We start from the raw sequence: 19,529 nt of genomic DNA, 5'->3' as shown, positions 1-19,529 counted from the left end.
AATTATTTTTATGGCCAGTCTTGATGGTTGCTTCCAGTGCAGTTATTGCTGACTTGAAGGTGTGTTTACAGACAGCTTTCCTCAAACCCAGTAGTACATTTGTACACATACTTGCATACTGACACTCTGTGTCTGGAAAGAAACACACCAGATAAACAGTCATCATCCCAAGTGCTTCTGTTTACTGAGGCAAGCCCACTCACGTACTTGGAAACACACAACTTTGCTGTAGTAACCGGGCTTGCCGTTTCCTGAGGCTCCTCATTAGGATGGATTTAGCCCAGCTGTATGCCCTCATAGCAATGAGGTGCCACGGCAGAACACTGATGTTCCTGTATTTTGTATTTCCTTGGCCTCCACCTCCCTCTCTCCTCACCCTTTATACTTTAGTACTCTCTGCTCTGGCTATCCCGCTCCACTGGAGCCCTGCCCTGCCACAGGCTGGTACTCGCACCCGGGGCAGGGTGACCAGGGCCATGCCGCGGTGTCCCGGAGGATGCCCTGGCAGCGCAGGCACACTCAGGCTGGCTGCCCCAGCCCCCCGCACCCGCTGCTCCTCCAGCTGTGGCAGGAGACACCCGGCAAAGGTGGGCTGCTCTCCTCCACATCGCCCTCAGGCATAAACCAGCTCCAAGCACGCCGTCTACGACACCCCTTAGGTGGATCCTCCTTCCCTGCTTTCCTCTGGGTCTCCTAAAGCCCCAGCCAAACGAGGTGACAAACACTGGCCCCGGCAGGGAACCACAGGCCCGCCTCACCCCGAGCAGCAGCGAGGCCGCAGCGGAGCCGCCCGCGCAGCCGCTGGACGGCAGAGCGCGGATGGGGGCGGTGGCGAGCGAGGGGCGGGCACTGCCGGGGACGCGGCCCCGGCGTGTGAGCATGCCGGGCTGGGAGGAGTGCTTGCTCGGCCGGGCCGGGGGAGGTTCACACTGAAGTTAGGGCTGGAGACAGAGGAAGAGGGAGCGCTGCCGGAAGCGGCGAAGGCGCTGGGAGCCCGCGGAGCCCCGCGGACAGTATGTAGCTGGGTGACAGCGACCGGAGCGCGCCGCAGCCGCGGGCAGTCTGCCTCGGGCGCTGAGGGGCTGGTGCAGCGGGTCCGGAGCCTCTTCTGGGAGGCGGAGTGAGGAGCGGCAGCCGCGCCTCGTCTCTGTTCTCCCCCGCTTTCCCCTGTGTCCCCGGCGCCGTCCTTCGGCGCGGCCCTTCCTCAGCCGCCCGCCCCTTCGCCGCCGGCCGGGGGGCTGCGGCCGCTGCCATGGGGCTGCCCACGCTGGAGTTCAGCGACTCCTACTTGGACAGCCCGGATTTCAGAGAGCGCCTGAAGTGTCACGAGATCGAGCTGGAGAGGACGAACAAGTTCATCAAGGAGCTGATAAAGGACGGCAGCCTCCTCATCGGAGCCCTGCGAAGTGAGTCGGGCGCCGGGGCTGGGGCGCGGGGGCGCCGGGTGCGGCGGGTAGGAGAAGGGGCTTCTTTTGTTTGAATGGGCGCCGGGAGCGGGCGGGCTCCCCTGCCGGCCGCCGCTGCGAAGCGCCTCGCAAGCTTCCCCCGGCGCTTTGCCTCGGCTCGCCTGGCTTGCGGCGGGGCTGGGTGGGTTTCCCGGGGGAGCGGGGGCGGCGCGGGACCCTGCCCCGGCCCGCGGGACCGGCCGCGCCCGCCCCGGCGGGGACAGCGGGGAGCGGGCCGGGCGAGGGGATGCGGGGAAGAGCCTAGCTTCGGCGGTGGGGGCTGGAAGTGGCCGTGGGGACTCGTTCTGGGACGTTGGCTGCTAATTGGGTATCTTCAGATAATGGAGGGGACCGTAATAGATGGGCAAAGCAAGACACTGAAGTGAATTTACATGAGGAAAGCTTATATCTCAGTCATCCCTCGCACGCCACATCCCGCCCCCTCCGTCTTTATGTAGTAAAGTAACTTGTATGTATTTTTAAAGATTCTGAAAGAAGAGGTAAGGGTGAACAGCTCTGTGAGTTGAGCACTGACAGCTTCCCGGGGTGTGAAAACGGCCCTCACGCTTTGAAGAGCATAAAGTGAAAACTAGGAATTGCCATGAACATTACTAGTCTCGGCTTGCCCTCCTCTTCTATAACTCCTTGCCACCTACTGCTTGTCTTTAAGTCACTTTGGAGCTCTCTTGCATATTGGCCAGGCAGAACTTTCCTTCAGGTAGAGCAGAGAAGTAACTTACAGCTTCTTGTGCTGCAACATGAACTGTTCAAGGAAAGGAATCACTCTAATCCTTTAGAATATCAGCCACATTGACAGGGTATGCTGCTTTTTGTAGGGTGAAGGGTACCAAGCATTGCTCTTTACGTGGACCGGGAACAGGTGTTGCTATGAGCTCTTTAGCTCATAAGAAACCGAACTGAGGCTAACTGAGAGTCTAAACCCAAAGTTTGTCTCTTTACCTGGGATGGGAGGTCAAATCGTGAACATCTTGTTTGTCCAGCAGTAGAATTTAATGTTAATTGTGCTTGTTCAGGCATCAACTGTAGATAGTTTATTTACAGCATCGTATTTATGTAAAGCAGCTTCTGTCTTCTTGAGACCTTTTTGATGTAAGTGCATGTCTTTCTGGATGCATCTCAGGGTTAGTGAGTAGCTGGATACAAATCTAGCATCTGTGTGTATTTGTATTAAATTCAATAAATTCCCATATTCATGCCCACAGAATACGAGATGGTAGAATACATAGAAAACGTGTGTGTGGGTATATGGCTGAAACCTCAGTGGTACATTTTTCTTTCCAAAGCAAAACAGTTTGCTTTTTAGTTGTACTTTATGTCTTTCTCTTTGCTAGAAAGCTTTCTCCATAGAACAGGAAGTTTGAGCTTGTTTTAAGTAGTAAAAATGAAAGTTAATAAAACCTTACTATTACAAACTGGTGCTAAAAGATGGTGTGCACAAATGGTAATGACAGGTTTAGGATACCACATGGGTGCTTTATTGGCCTGGACTGGTGCTGGAAATTGACTGGTTTTTGTTCCTGATCAAATATGAACGAAACCAGCTTTCTTCGTAAGTTGTCAAAGGCTGCTGTAGAAGGAGTGTCGTTCTTGAGAAGTCATTTAGAAATTGATTCTAGAGTGATCCCATTATTTTTGTGAAGCATACTTGTGAGTTCTTGCTAGATTTAGACCCTGTATCTACACATTTAACAATTCTCTCCCTCTTCAAGGAGCAGCACTATTTCTATCTCAAGTAATGACTATTTAACTTGCAAGTTTTCCTGTTTTTTAAAACTTTTTAGTCAAATGTTTGACACAATGCTTATTGTATTAAAATGCCGTGTGCTATACTGTATTTTAGCTTTAGGAAAATAAAGTCTGGTCTGGTGTAGTAAGAAGTATTTCTCCTTTCGTTTACTTCACATCCCTTAGTTTCTTGACCATGCCTTACACATAAATACTGCCTTAGTTCCTGTGTTAGGACAACTGGGAAAATGTCTGGATTTTTCTCAAAAAATAGAAATCCTGGACGTATGCTGTCCAGATTGGTGCAGATGCTGCAAGGACAGTGTACTGGTTATGGCAAATAGCACTATTGTGTATTTCTTCGAGAACTTTTGACTTGTTAAAGCACACTAGCTACTCCTACTCAGCTTTAGAATCAGTGGAGTGTAAAATACTTGTGCAAGGCCTTATTTTTTTTCTTTAATTCTTTTAAATTGTCAATGAAAAATCTAATCAAACAGTGGAGTAAGTAGTTGATTACAGTGATGAACTCTTATGTTTTGATCTTTGAATATTTAGTAATCTACAAGCCCTGAAGAGCAACAGGCATTATTTACCATGTTTTACCTCTTTAGGTGATCTAGGATTTTTCATTTACATATCACTTTGGAGGATCAGTTCTGTTGTGGGTGAAAAATCCGGGCTGTGCTGCAGAGCCTCAGTGGAAATGAGTTTTAGAACATGTCCTTCCTGACCATGTTTAGAGAAGAGGCAGAAAAGCTGATTTAATGCAGTTAGAAAATACTGTAATCTTTTAAAGTTACATAAATATAATATCTCATATCTCATATCTGACTACAGCACACGTTTTTTTCAGGTGGAATTAAACTTCTCTATTACAGAAGTTACAAAATACTAATTTGTGCACAATCCAGTATCTAAGAAGTCACTGTAAAAATGCAGTGTTTATAAACACCTGATGAGATTCCACATACGTTGAAGGTAGAACAAATATGCTTAATTTAGTATACATTTAGTATACATTAGTATGGCATTTTAATTGGAGTGGTCCCAAGATAAGATCAGATATTATTTTAACGTGGTTTTGCTATGTTCATTCTGAAGAGTGCTGCTTTCCAAAGTGTGTGCAGAGCTGTAATACTGTGTTCCATGAAGCAACAGTTGGCATTGTTTCCTTCTCCTTCTAAATACATAAGACTCTGGGAGTACCCCAGAAAAGGGCAGGTTATATGGTCCAGTTTAGTCAAGTGTTAGCATCACATTTGTATGGCCATTTTGCCTACTGCAGCCTTGTCCTGCAGTTAGTATTTGCACTGAGAGGCTACATTTTTGTTTTGAAATTAACTGAGGTACTAAATACATTACAAACTCTTGAAAGGCTTAGCCTATACATATAATGGGTGTTCCTATTACATTATAAAGTTATCTTTTGGCAGAGATTTAACTCTGTGTGTAGCCACAATTAAGTAGCAGCACATAGTTTTCTCTAATGCACCTGGAGGGGAGGGTTCCTTTGTTGTTAACTTAGGAATTAGGAAAAAAAAAAACCAAACCCCCTAACTTTTTAGAAAAAATGATCTCCTGTTACAACTGGCCATCTTGATTATTAGGTAACTGTTGATTTGATAATTTTTTCAGGCACCTAATTTAATAGCTCTTTGAGATGCATATTTAAAGTGCATCTGCTTAAATGCTTCATGTAGTGAGGTCCATCTGTAGCTGGACATTGAAACTGAAATCTTTTCTTCTCATTGATTCCAGCTTGTTTTCAATTAAAATATCAAGTCTATTGTACTTTTTGCCAGTAGTGTACTTTGTAATTTCTTTGTAGTTACCTTGTAAAAACTCAACCTAGTCTAGGACATTGTCATATACGTTATATAGGAAATTTCATTATAGAATTACTTAAATGCTTTTGGTTTGCATAATAGGCCTACTATTCTGCCAGAGTCAATGAATATTGTATTAAACAATCCAAAAAAGTAACATGCATCTCATGGCTTATTGCTGTGCAGAAGCCTTCATTCTTCCCCTCTGATTTTTGAGGCCTTCTCTCTCCATCTAAGTCCTATTTTAGTGACAAGTTTGTGTATTCAGAGATGGGAACTATGTAAGTTTTGGTTTAAATGGTTCAAAGTTCAGTGGATTTGCAGCTGTTTTAAGTAATACTATACCTTTTAAAGTGTTTTAATATGCAAACAGTAATGCAGAGCCGTAGTGTAATACAAGACTTAACAAATATCTTTAGGAATTTTAATTTAGTAGCAATCATTAGTAATTTTATCTTACTACTTAATACATGGAGAAACAGAGAAACAGGCACAAGATGGAAATACCATCTTTTGTGAGGGGAGGGTCCAAGGGGGTGTTTTTTACCAGGGTTTTATAGAAATCCCACACAGAAAAGATAATCTTGAAACTGTTTTGGCATATAGTTTTCAAGCATGACTTTCTCGTCTCATAAACCTAATTATAGTAGGACAGTGATGAACCTGCCTATGTGCATGGAAATCCTGCGGGTTAGCTGGCTGAAGAAAAAAACCAAAAGTAGAAAAGAACCTATGACGTTATCTCTCTTAGGAATCTTTTTTTTTTTTTTATGTACCTCGCCCCCCTTGTATCTTTCCAGAGAAATGCATTTTCCCAGATATCTTGGCTTCACATTATTTTCATGAGCTTACATCTTTACAATGTCTTTTCCAGATTCTGACTGGAGCAGGACTGAGTTCGTTGAATAATAACCGCCGAAGTTTGATAGCAATCATTCTCTCTGTTATTAATACAGATTTTAAGAAAAAAACCTGATTCTTCATGTTCCTTATATGATACTATGATGGCAAACATAGAATTATAAAAGTATAGCTTACTAGTGAGAATTTCAGAAATAATTCACATTGCCTTTGGAAAATGGATTGCTTTTGGGTCTTTTTAGTCATATAATACAAAAATGCATAACTTAACTTTCATGTTAGGATCGGGTGAGAGGCAGGGCACTACAGCATGTTACGTTTCTTAGTCTCTAAAATCTGTGATTCTCTTACCAAATGGAAAAAAAGTTTTCCACTAAAGGGAAGCTGAAACCTAGTAACTTGCAGTAATGTTTTGAAGTCATCTGCTTCCTCACTGTTCTGTTGCTTCTGAGAGGCATTTGCTCTCTCTCTCGTGCTCAGTTTCTGCTGATGTCTGAGTTATCTATGGATTATGGATGTAACTTTTAAAAACAATTCAACAGGGTTCAGCCTTTCATGCAAAGATATCAACAATAAGATGGTTCTTGGCCAGAGAAGGAGCTTAATTGCTTCCTTTAGCATTTAAAGCAGCTGCAGACTGTATCATATTATCTTTAGGCAAATATATATGGAGAAAACAAATAGTAGTATGTAGTGGGCTGTAACAGAGCGCAGGATTTTCTGTCCATCATGTGATGTTTCATTTTGAACCAAGAATTCCTGCAAGTGAATTCTCATGGTGTCAATAACAACTACTGTGTTAACAAAGTCCTTGAATGACTCAACATGGGTGTTCTTGGGCCTTAGTATTTAAACAGGTATTCTTTAAAGAAGTTTTGTAATTGGATTATGTCAGGTCACCAGTGGGGTGGGTTTGAGTTTCAAATGCCATATGAAATGATGTCTCTGCTTTAAAAATGTTGTACAATTTTTAAAATTAGGATTTTCAAACTCTTAAACTGATTTCTGAAAAGGTCAAATTTAATCTGTTCCTTAATGGGCCAGTTGGCTCGTTGACTACTATGTGCTTTGTTTGTTATGAATAAGATAAATGAATTCTATTAATAAAAGACCAGCTGCTTCATGAATATTGTCTTTACTACAATGGAAAATATGATGCTGTGGTCACTGAACTTGTACAGATCTCTTGGGTTTTCGTGGGCAGAAGTGCTACAGCAATTTGCAGTTTCCTGTAATAGTAAATAACTTTGTATTCGTCCTCTGTGAAAAATCCAGAGGACAATACAGTCCTGTCTACTGAATGATATGTAAAGCAGTTCTATGTCTTTGCCTTCCTATTTTACCTATAGTCTCAAAATGGTAATTAGAAATAAATTTGGAATATAGGAGAATTGGGTATCATGAATTTCCTGTGTTAAATCAAATCTCCTGCTAGTGTTACATTATGTAATCCCTACTTGTCAAACTCCATTTAAAAAAGTCTTTATCCTTTTCAGCTTTTATCCTGTTTCAGCTAGAAGGCTTTTCTAGAACCTTGTTACTCTGAGGGTTGAGTAACTTGTTAAAAATAAATTCAATCTGGAAATTAAAACTTGTTTATGCTCATTTTCCTTTCCTTCAACATTTCTGTACTGTTGTTTACTTGGATTTGCTTGGGGAATAATCACATCCTTTGCTAGACCGAACAAGCTGTTCTCATCCTCTCTCCTAAGTGCTTCTCTGGTTTCTTACTAGCTCTTTTCTAAGACTTTTTGAATTTGCTTTTAAGTGTTTAGAAGATTAGAAGTTAAAGTAGGGGGAACAGAAGTAGTATAAAAACATTCGTGGGTTCTATCTTTGCATATCATATTCTGTGAGAACATCAATCATTAAAGGAAATTGGTGTTTATGGTTGTCTTCTGAGACTGTGTGTTGCTGTGGATTCTGTAAGTGTGTGATTAAAGGTGAAAAAGTCTTGGGATGTTATAAGCAGTAGCAATGAAGTAAATATTAAACTGAAGAAAAATAGCTTGATCTTCCTCCATGTTAATATGAGATTAGAGTACTGTTGGGCAGTAATCTATCATCTCATTGGCACCCTGTGAAGTGCAAAATACTTTTATTAGAAAGATAAGTTATTTCACAGCATGTTATGAACTCAGGGCTATGTTACAGGATAGTTTTTTCAGATCAGTTGGAAGTTAAAATTTAAATCACTTCCCTGTCCTGAATTATGCAAACTTGTATTTCACAGGACAGCAAAAGCTTAAACAACATGTTGTTGCACTGGTGTTTTGCTTGGCATAATTCAGGAATGGGAAAATAGTATGGAACTTCTGTATGTCTTCAGAAATCTTATCATGTTTTAGCTTAATCAAAGCTAATACAATACTTAGGTCATATAGTTGGTTTTGCTATTGATGTTACTTGATATTTTGCAGCTTGTTTAAAGAAGAGAGGTTTGCATGTCAGACACACATTGTAGCATCTGTTTGCAGAGGTACGCTTGTTCACTGAAAGTATGTTAATGAAAGTAGGTATCAGCAACAGGAGTATTTTTCTTTTGTAAAGATCCTTTAAGTCAAATTAACATAATGAAAAATAAACCAGGTAACAATAAGAAGAATCAATTTCTTTTGCCAGGAAAGTTCCTTGAGGTTCCTCCCAAACTGGTATTCTATGATTCTGTGATTTGATCCTGTAGAATTACGAGGACTAATAAGCCTCTTATTTTAATTATTCTTTGCCTTTTTTCCTTTAACAAAACATTGTTTTCTTCCTTTGGTTTCCTATAGGGGAGGACACCTCAAACATATTTACCCCCTGCTTTTTTTCTTTTCACTCTTCACCTCCTTTTCATAGGTGAGAGTCCAGTGTTCTGTGTCAGTAATTAAACTGCCACTGTAGCTTGGTATCATGTGCTTTACTGGTGACTAATTGATTAGCTCTGTTGTGGTTTTATGTTTAGGGATTTTTTTTTGGTGTTTGTTTTGTTTGGGTTTTTTGGGTTTATTTTTTATAAATAATTTTTTGCCATGTGTAAGAGATCCACTGATCTGATAAAGTTTGCCTTTGATAAATCTGTGTTGCCCTTTACGCTATTTTCTATCAGTTTCTAAGCTTGTAATTGTGCTTTCCTTCAAACAGTGTTCTAAATAATTGCTTGATTTCAAGGTCAACCTAATGGAGCATTTGTTTCAGATCGCTGTCTTTGTTTCTTAAATACAGGCATATATTTGCTGTGTTACGAGAGCAGACTGCTTGGTTTGATCAATTTAAAAATCCTGGATACCAGGTCTTGTGTTTTCATATGTTTCAGTTTTAGTATTAAATTGTATCTGTCCTAACCCCTGCTTGGGTTCATGGAGCTCCTTCTTTTTCTTATTTGTATTACAGTGAGGTAATTTTACATTTTTAATATATTCATTCATATAAATTTCTCCTGCTGTTTTCACACTGGTAGCATTGTTGAAAATTGAGGTTCAATATTAATTTTAGTTGGGATCACACTTTAATCTTATGCTGTGTCTGTGTCATCTTTACCATGCATTGGCCTTCTTAGCTCAGTGTTTCCTTTTGGCTTTTGTAGTTTAAAAAGCTGTTTTTCCTTGCTCTCTAAATTCTGCTTTCGTTTGGCTTTGACTGCACAAAGTGATAGCTGCAGGAGTGCCACAGCACCACACTAGTAGCTGACTTAGCTCTTGTGCTGTTGGAGTTTCACTAGTTTCTGGTATCAAACCTGGTTACCTTAACTGCTTAAAATTCATCAATATGCAGGTATAGTTGAATACTGATTCCATTCTCCATCATCTTCTCTCCACCACTCTCTTGCCCCCTTCTTTTCCTCCCCACCCCCCACCCCCCTGCCCCAGTTCATGACCCCTGCTTGCATCTCTGTATCATTTCAGTCAACCCCGATGTTGTGTTTTGTGCAGTTGTTCGTGCAACTAACATGCAACTTCAGGGTAACACATGTTGTACCTTTGCAGTTTCTCTGTATAGTCACATCTAAATTCAGGTTCCCTTAATTACTTTTCTGAACTGTGGAACTCTTGTTACAGGTTTCTTTCTTTCTCTATTCTTCTGTTTGATTTTTAAACTGAATGAGCATATGATTACTCATTTTGTCAGACAGGTTTTTGTCAAGTTACATATTCATGAAACTTACCACAGTCTAGGCCAGTCCCTCACAAAACAAGCCCACGTAGGAAGCAAGGCTTATGTTGTATCAGGTGAATTGGAATGAGAATTTGCCTTTCTCGCCCTCTATTTGAGAACTGTGGTCATAGGTGTTGTCTACTGGATGTCACACTAATTGTGCAGTAATCTTGAATTCTTGTACCTCCTATTCTAGCGCCTTTGTCTCTGTCCTCTCTGTAAAGAGTGGTTGAGCTGTCCAGTAGTTCTCCTAGAATTTCCGACCAAAGGAGGGTACTGGAAAGCATCTGTCTGACACAGCATTTTGCTGTGTAGTTTTAAGCCAGCTCTACTGCTAAACAAAGAAAGAGAAAACCTTAAGAGCCTGCCCTTTTCTTTTTTCCACCTCTTTCTGTCCTGTAAGTGGGATTAGTATTGCTATTTGCTCAGCTGTATACTCTACTGGATCAGGGAGCTAAACTAACTGCAAATATTTCCTGAATAATTTTCCATTTGTCCCAGTTTCCTGATTTGGTATGTTACACAGTTGTGGAAATGCTCATCCTGAACAGAGCACAGGGGAACCTGGGAATGGAAGCAACTGTGGAAGCTGGTGGATAGGAGAATGAATAGGGACAGGACATTAAACTGTTGTTTGATGGCAGTTGCAGCTTAATGGCACATCAAACTGTGGCCAAAGTTAATGTACAAGTTTCCAGTGAGTCAAGTTGCATTTTTCTTCTGTAATAGTCTTATTGTTTGGGAACCACAGAGGTGACTTCTGAGGGATTCTCTTGTGTTGGGTTGACCTTGGCTGGCTGTCAGGTGCCCACCCAGCCGCTCTCACGCTGACCCTCCTCAGCACCACAGGGGAGAAAATGAGATGAAAAGCTCGTGAGTTAAAGACAGGGACATCTCTTCCCAGTTACCATCGTGGGCAAAACAGGCTAGATTGGAGAAATTTATGTAATTTATTGCCAATTAGTATCACAGCAGAATAATAAGAAGTGAAGACACAGCTAAAACCACCTTTCCCCACCCCTTCTTCCTAGGCTTAACTCTTAACTCTTCTACCTCTGCCTTTTGAGCAGTGCAGGGGGATGGGAAATGGGGATTATAGTCAGTCCATAACACTTCATTTCTGCTACTACTTCCTCTTCATGCTCTTCCACTGCTCTAGCATGGGGCCCCTCCCACTGGGTACAGTCCTTCACTAAATGATTCACCATGGGTCATTTCCATAGGGTACAGTCCTTAAGGAACAGACTGCTCCAGTGTGGGTTCCTCATATGCTGCAGCCCCTGCCAGAACACCTGCTCCTGTGCGTGTTCCTCTCCATAGGCTGCAGTTCCTGCCTGTAGGTTGCTCCTGCATGGGCTCTCTAGGTTGCAGCCCCCTTCAGGGCACATCCACATGCTGTCTTGTGGGGTCCTCCATGAGCTGCTGTGTGGATATCTGCTCCAGCATAGTCCTTCACAGCCTGCAGGTAGACAACCTGTTTCCCCATGGTCTTCTCCACAGGCTTACAGGGGCATCTCTGCTCCAGTGCCTGGAACACCTCCTCCCCTCCTTCTTTTTCGGTCTTTGTGTCTGCACCGCTCTGCTAATTTTCTCACTCCTCTCTCCCAGCTGCTGCACAGAGTTTAACATTTCTTAAATGCGCTACCACAGAGGTGCCGCCAGTTTCAGTGATGGGCTCAGCTTTGAATAGTGGCAGATCTTACTTGGACCTTGCTAAAACCGTCTGTGTCAGACATGTGGCAGCTCCTGGTGTCTTCTCGCAGTGAAGTCAGCCCTTCTTCCCCCGCTACCAAAACCTTGCCATGTAAACCCAACACAGCTTTTCTCCAAGTACTTCTAGTACTTCTGTCTTTGGAAGAGACACCCTTTGGTTTCTCTTCTAACGAGCAGCTGCCATCGAGGCAATTTGGTGACTGCTGGAGAATTGTTTTGTTGTTGTTAGTGGGGAGAAGTGAATTTATGAAAAGAAAGGATCAGCGGAATGAGTTATTTAAAAGTTGCTAAGGCTTTTAACTCTTTTGTAATCTTAGATGAGGTGAGCACTCAGCTGGCCTGTTTACTCTTCTATTAAGGATGTAGTTTGTTATGATGACCTTGTCCTGCTTTCTGCAAAAAAATACCAAGGGAAGAATCTGGTTGCTTCTAGAAAATTACCAAATACAAAAATAGTCTTCACTCATCTTCCCCAAGTTCTCACCCTTGCTCCTGTCTCACTGTCATGCTAAAAGAGTACAAATTCTTGGTATAACAAGTGATACATAGGGTAGGATTTCATGGTAAAGACATTTTCTTTTTGAGTCAACTGAGTCCTCTGTTTGCTGACTGAAGTGCAGAAGAAGGGGTAGCTGGATGAATGTTAGTATTTTTGATTCATTTCAAGAGGTGGCCAAATGTTAGTGTAAAGATGGGTGGATCAGTTCTTAAAAGCTGCAATTCTTTAGAAGTGCAGGTCATATTTAAATGAAGACCAGACAGATTTACAGTGTTATGGTAGCGTGTGTTAGTGTTCAAAAGCCTTCCTAGATTGCCTAGATGCAATCAAGGCCATAGGAACGGTGCAACTGCACAGTTCAGAAGGTTTACGGTTCACTTGAAGTCCATTCCTTGCATCTTTTGACCCCTTCCCATCCTACCTTATTTGCCTTTAACCTTTTGTTTACAAATGACAAGGAAGAGCGGAGGGAGAAGGCAAGTACTCAGCTTCCTTGGGACGTATGATTTGTATAAACTGTTACTTTAAATCCATTAACATTGTAAAGGGGTGGTTATTTTCACTCTAAGGCTAAAATGATTTATAAGTTGCAGGAAGCATGTAGGAGGAACTTGCAGCTTTGAAAAAGATTGCTCTGAGCCTGAGGTTATCCATTTAAAAAAAAAAAGTTCCCTTTTTGAACCTTGTCATGTCTAACACTGCCACTAGCATTAAAACAAGCTGTATACTGATACTTGAAGGAAAAATTGAAATACCCTTCCTTGTCCCTGTTATGAATTACTAGCTAACCTACATACACAGGAAAGCTAGAGAGCAGGGATCTTACCTTCTGGGAAACTTTGGAATAAGTAAGACTTAAGCTTTACTGTAGGAGAGGTGAAATCCCCTTATTCTGGGGAAAAGCAGAAATTGTAAAAACATTTGAGAGACTACTACAGCTAAAACCAACATGTATGTGCAAAAATGTGTGCCTTTGTTCTTAAGTATTATATATTTGTTCTTAAGTATAGAGTGTTTTAGCATAGACATAATCGAATTGCTCCTCAATAAAAATTATAGTTGGCTTATAATAAACATTTTAGTCTATTCTGTGTACCCAGAGATGCTTTTGTGAATCTTGTCTGGTGGGATGTGTTATTCACACAAAAGGCTTATTAGTAGTTGTTAGTCAGGGCCTTCAAGAGTTGAAGATTAGCGTTTCACAGTATCATGTGGGTTGGAGTCTCCATTTGAGTTGAGCTTTGAGAAGCTAGATGGAGCAGACCAGGCAGAGGTCCAATAGTTCAAAACAGACCTGAGGAGAAGAATTTCTGCCTTCCACTGATAACAGATCCAGTTTAACCGGTCTTGGTTTAAGCTACAACAGAGTATGTGGGTTTAAAATAATCTTTGGGAATATTAATTTTTGATTAAAAATGTGCATGTACTTTTACTGAAACGTAATATGCCTAGTATTTCTCTCCTCTTCCCCCCTTCTTTTTTTATCTTTGCCCCTTCCAGTTTCAGCATAGTATTATCCAAGCCTGCTGGTAAAACCTAGGACAAAATAGCGCAGTTCTGTAAGCATCATGAATGCCTGAAGAGATGTTTTTTGATTCATGAATCTCCATCTAGGAAATACTAACCGGGTATATTGTACAGATTGGATATTAGGGTACATCACCTTTATTTCATTAGTTTGTTGATGTAATTCAGTACAACTGAATGAATGTACTTCAGTTCGTCAGGATAGTTTCTCCTCAAATGCCAGTGCTTTGCTCTAGTTTTTAGAGGGAATTCTCTTGCTGCTGCTTCTTTTTTAAAAAAAGTGAGACTTCTGTGTTGGAAAATGTGAATTTTTTTTTTTTTTTTAATTTTTTTTTTTTTTTTTTGTTGAAATTAATAATGTTAGAATCGCAGCAAATGTCGCTTTTTGTTGTCCTTGCATAATCTGTTCAGGGACATTTTCAACAAGTCAGAAATAGTGAATGTGTCATGCCTACAGGCAAGTTAACACTGTGAAGGGTGGAGGTTGGTGGAGGAGGCAGATGAGTACATTTCATAAGCTGAACATGGGCTCGCAGACTGACAGATGCCAGAAATGTGTGATGTCTGCAAATATAAGTTGAAAGTTTTTATGGATTTTGGCTGTATTTGTTGCATTTATGGGAGTTGTCTGGTCCTGCTACTTGTTTTCAGGAGAATGCTGAAAAATTGTGAAGGGTTGGAGAAGGCCCTTTGAACATACCAAGAGCATATGAAAATGCTCAAGCTCCGTGGAAACCACAAACACCATAAAACATGGTTTTTTGCAATTGCTTAATCCAAAGAGAAAGTTAAAAGTTATAAGGAGAACCTCAGTCCATCCCACTCTCACCAGTTTGATGCCAGTGGCAGCAAGAGATGCCTAAACCATGAAGAGGAATCATAGGTCAGCAGGAAAGAGCAGCACAGAGGAATTCCAGCCACTTCAGCCAGTCAGTTGTCTTCATCTGAGGCCCAGCTTACTTGCCTCTGTGCAAATGCACGTAGAATGGGGTATAAATGGGAGGAGTTAGAGGCATGAGCACACCTGCTATGATCTTATTGTCATCTAGGAGATATGGTGGGATGGCTTCTATGACTGGAGTGTTGGCTTGGATACAGGCTGTTCACGAAGGACAGGCAGGGAAATGAGGAGGGGCTGTTGCCCTTTATGTCAGTAACCATCTGGAGTGCATGGAACTCTGCCTGGGAATGGAAAATTAGTTGACTGGGACCTTATGGGTCAGGATTAAGGGGAGGGCAGGGACAGGTGACGTTATAGTGGGGGCCTGCTACAGGCTGCTTGACCAGAAAGACAGTGGAATGAGGCCCTCTGGCCCTTTGTAGGCAGAATGTACATATGTATGTGGAGCTTTGAAATCTGAAAAGAATACATCCTTAAGCCATTTTATGGTTTAATGTTTATGTTTTAAAATTCTTTCAAGTGATGCCTCAGTTCTTTCTGCTGCTCTCCTTTGGTGTCGTGATTGTGATTTGAAATTGAGGTTTTATGCTGTAATAGCCATCTTGAGGGGGTGTTTTCGGTGTGTGATTTTGATGGTGTGTTGTGTTTTGTTTGTTTGTTTCCCCCTGTTTTTGGTCTTTATTTTTTCCCCTGTTCTTTTCTTTTCCCTATATTAGTTTTGAATGCTAGACTGGATGGCTTATTTTAGTGTTTACACATGCATGTACAAATATACATTGAAACAGAACTAAACAGTTGAGGATGGTAATACTACCTTTATTTCTATATGTACAGACACTAAATAAATATGTTCAGTTTGAGTTGCTGTGCTACAGGTATGTAAAGATAGCAAACCTAACGTTTTTGAAAGATCTTTAATGTTAGGAAAGGGGGGTTACAAGCTTGGCTATGTTAGCCAGTTGAAATATAGATTGAAGTCTGAAGTACTTCGAACATCTTAGAATTCTCATAGTTCTTGTATCTACATTGTTTTGTCATCTACTACCATGACTGGTTTAATTGGAAAATAGATAAACTGATGTAAAAACAAACAAGTGTGTCTCCAAGCAAATTCTTGTAGGCATAGATGTAGAGCTTGGCAATGGACTTATTGAAGTTTTCTCACAAATGCAGTCAGTGTGGTTGGATTTTTGCTATGTGAGCTTAGAGCTGCTGCATCTTCACACTCTTTTGGGAGTCTAGGGTCAAATGGGAAATTTAAAATATTTCAGTTTATGAAGAGGAGTGTAGGCATAGCAGTACATTTCCTGTTTACATAGCCAAATCTTCTTTGTATGTTGAGAGATTTCTGGATACAGTCATGCAGGATTTTTGAGTTTGCACTTAAAACTGTAACTTCCGCTGCTTAGGTTGTTGAAGATGCCGTCATCTGTACCCTAACCAGTATGACATAACTCATTTCCTGTGGAGAAGGAAACTGAGAGGATGTTCATCCAAGTCTTCTTGCCACCTTTTGTTGATCCCCAGGTTGCAGGATTGAAGCTGAAAGTGTTAAGGCCATGTTTAACCCATTAGTTTAGCATTTCTTTGTTCAGGTTCCATTGTTTTCTAACAGGTCAGGTACAAGTTTGTCATTCTGCCCCCCCACTATATCCCCCACTATACTCCAAGAGAGTAAACTCAACTCACAAATTCACAGGATCCACTCACTTCCTTTGGTTCCATACAAACTGAAGAACTTCTGATTTTTATATTCTTGTACAATATTGATAACTGCATGTAATACTGCTTTTTCTGTTTAGTGCCTTCTCTATGAGGTTAAAATACAACAGGTTAAAAATGTGATTATTTTTATTTACATTGTTACAGCACAGCAATGATGTAATTCTTTGCTTTGTTGATTCAGTTCTTTTACTATTGTCTCCTAGTGCAACATATCCCAAATCTCCCTGGGAGCGGTAGTCATCTTAAATTTACAAAAGTAATGTTGTGAATCACATCTTTTTTACACCAGCTTTCTGACAGTTTCCAAATCATTTGTCAGTAAAATATGCGTTATGCTAACTGTCACATTTCCTTTTGTCATTGGCACTCCAGAGCCTCTTTGATTTGTCTTCTGTGAGAAGCTACAGTTTTAAATATACCTTGAGACTTTAAGACTATTTTACAATAAAAACTCACATTCATGCCTACTTTTGTCATTTGTCTTGAGGAGTCATTATGAAGCACTGAGTACTGTGTTGCTGGATGAAGCATCAATCTTGCAGTGTTTTCTTGGTTTAACGCACCCAAAGGAATTTCATAATATTTTGACAAACGCTTCTCTTGTCCCTTTGTAAATTGAAATGACACTTAAACAGTGATATATTTGTACAAATGGAATGAAATACAAGACAGCAGTATTACTTTTACTAGTGTACACTGGTGGATTGGGGGTCAGTGTTTTAGTGGCTTGATGGTGGTTGTTTTTGCATGTTGGTTTGTTTTGTGGTTGTTTTTCTTTTTTTCCCTTGTTTTTAAACATGTTAAGTACTCAAATCTTTTCATTATTCCCCTTTGTGGGGTATGCAGGACAGGCTTAGTGCAGTGAATAGGGAAGGACTATGAGGTTCTGTACCAGTGGCAGTTGAACTTTCTATGTATCAAATCCCACACCTGGATTCTTGGCAGATAAAAAAATTAGACCAGTTGAATGCTCAGTTCCTGCTTTCTTCTTGTCTCAGTTGCTCCACAGTAAAATAAAGCCTGTGATTTTGGGGGATTTATCTTTAACTTCTGCTCATTTTTGTCTGTAAAGATAGTAATTTTGTATGCTCTTTTACTGTACATATGCAGATGTTGAGTAATTTAAGCAGCAATTAAGTATTATAGGAAATTTAATTTCCATCTCAGTTTCTACATATGGCTTTAGTTTGAAATAAGGAAACATTATTATCTATAAATGTGTTAAATAGTTTCTTTAGCAAGTTTGAAATTGTTTGATTTGGGTACTTCAAAAAAGGCATTTTTTTAGTGTAGGAGGGAGATTGTAGATGATACTTTCTTAATGGAATAGAATAGGAACTCAGCATTTTATTTCATTTTTTTTTTTAAACTAAATAGATTATTCAGATAAGACTTATCATGGCAGTGGAACTTGTCATACTGCTGTATGTCATGCTGTCTAACAGAAATTTTATCATACTGTTTTGTTAAACTTCATTACAAGTATCTTGTCCGTATTCATTCCAATGTAAGGATTGTATTTGTACCTCACTGAGAAATTTAGGAGGAGGGATTTATGGTGGTTTTACTATTTGACAGATCCAGAGCTACTATATGAAATTTGGTCTCTCCACAAGCTAGTTTCTGCTTCTGAAAGGATGTCAACTATATGGGTGTTTTTCCCTGTCGGTTTGTTTTTTAGAAAAAACCAAAGTGATAAGTATCAACAGCCTTTTTATTTCTGCAAAACCTGATTGTTTCCCTATAAATGAAATCAATGCAGTTAATAATTAAGTCCTATTATTACTGAAATACAAGTTTCAGATTTTGTGAGGGTACTTCAGAAATGTGTCAGCATCTCTGCAGTCTCAGTAGACATGCACTTTGCCTTCAGACCTCCAGAATGAAACTGACCAGTTGGTGACACACAGAAGTACTTAGCTTCTAAAATAATGAGAACCGCTAAATTGCAGTAGCCTTCTGCTGAAGTTGCCCCAAGTATCCTCAAATAACCCCTTTTCAGAAATGGCTTTATCTAACTTGGGTTTGGATCCACGTGTCCTATTGGGCTCCAAAGCAGACTGTGACAGCGGGCAGAGGGGTTCACAATTTAAGTGTGCACAGTTCACCTTTGCTGTATGCCTGCTGCTTGGTTATTTTATCTGATGATAACAGGTTTTGTTCTATGAGAAATAGTAACTATTGCCTGTGTGCATTGCGTGTCCTGTTCATGTGGGTTTGTGTTTCCTTTTCTTTCTTCCTTGCAGGTTTTGTTCGCCAGCTACCCTGAGACGTTCTAGTCTAGTTAGCTTCTGCTTTTAAATAATCAAAGCTGTCCCTCTGCTTGTCCTTTGTCAACCTTCTTTGTGCCTTCTTCATGGTAACTATTCCCTTTCTGACATGGATTGCAGGAGACTTCATGGTATATTCAAGGTGTGGATGCATCAGAGAATGCTATTTTTGGCTCTGTGCTTTCTTTGTCTACTAAGCCTTAATTTTTTTGACTGTGCTGATCATTGAGTTGGCATTGCAAAAGAACTGCCTACAGTGATTCCAAGATCTTTTTAGAGTATTAAAGCTAATGTAAATCTGATCACTGTGTGGATGTAATTATTTTTTTCTATGTGCATTAGTGTGTGCTGCTTACATTTAATTTTCCTCCTTCTTACCTCTCTGACATTTAAGCTTGTGACATCCCTCTGCTACTTTTCAAGAAAGGAAAAAATGAAAACTGATTATAAACATCTATATCAGCAGCAAAATATGTTACTCAGAGTTAACACCCTTTTTCCAATCTGATCTCCAGATTTTCTGATGGCTCTGATAAATAGTAAGGCTCCTCTGAGATCCAGAAAGGAATTAATTGGCAGGAAAGAGAAATGTCAATAGTGATAATACAGAAAAACTACTAAAGTTTGGTTCCGTTACAAGAAGCTGCGACTCAATACAGTACTTGTTGCTGCCTTTTCCTTCACTGGCAGTTGTGAGACCAGTTTGGTAGGTCTATCCTGTGAGATTCCAGATCACTGAATATTTTACTGGCTTAAAGCCAACATCCTCATGTGTTTCTTTTGAAATGAATACTCTCACTCAGCAGGAATATGCACTTTGCTGAGTTCAGTACTTAGCGGAACTGGAGCTTCAAGAGTCTTCAGCTACCCTCCCTA

The 19,529-nt window shown here is 40.6% G+C and overlaps 1 protein-coding gene across 2 annotated transcripts in view; it reads left to right on the top strand.

Moving 5' to 3' along the window:
• The first annotated feature begins 869 nt into the window (after positions 1–869).
• Positions 870–19,529, top strand: part of ARHGAP42 (Rho GTPase activating protein 42) — a 159,358-nt gene continuing 140,698 nt past the window's right edge. Inside the window, exon 1 of one of the 2 annotated variants that reach the window (XM_030475695.1) lies at positions 870–1,406. In XM_030475695.1, the coding sequence (XP_030331555.1) occupies positions 1,253–1,406 (154 nt within the window). In that variant the 5' untranslated portion in view covers positions 870–1,252. The remainder of the gene's footprint in view (positions 1,407–19,529) is intronic. The other variant, XM_030475696.1, reaches the window with a different exon arrangement.

The sequence above is a fragment of the Strigops habroptila genome, chromosome 2 (assembly GCF_004027225.2).
Source record: "Strigops habroptila isolate Jane chromosome 2, bStrHab1.2.pri, whole genome shotgun sequence".
NCBI lineage: Eukaryota > Metazoa > Chordata > Aves > Psittaciformes > Psittacidae > Strigops > Strigops habroptila.
This window is presented reverse-complemented; position numbering and strand designations above follow the sequence as displayed.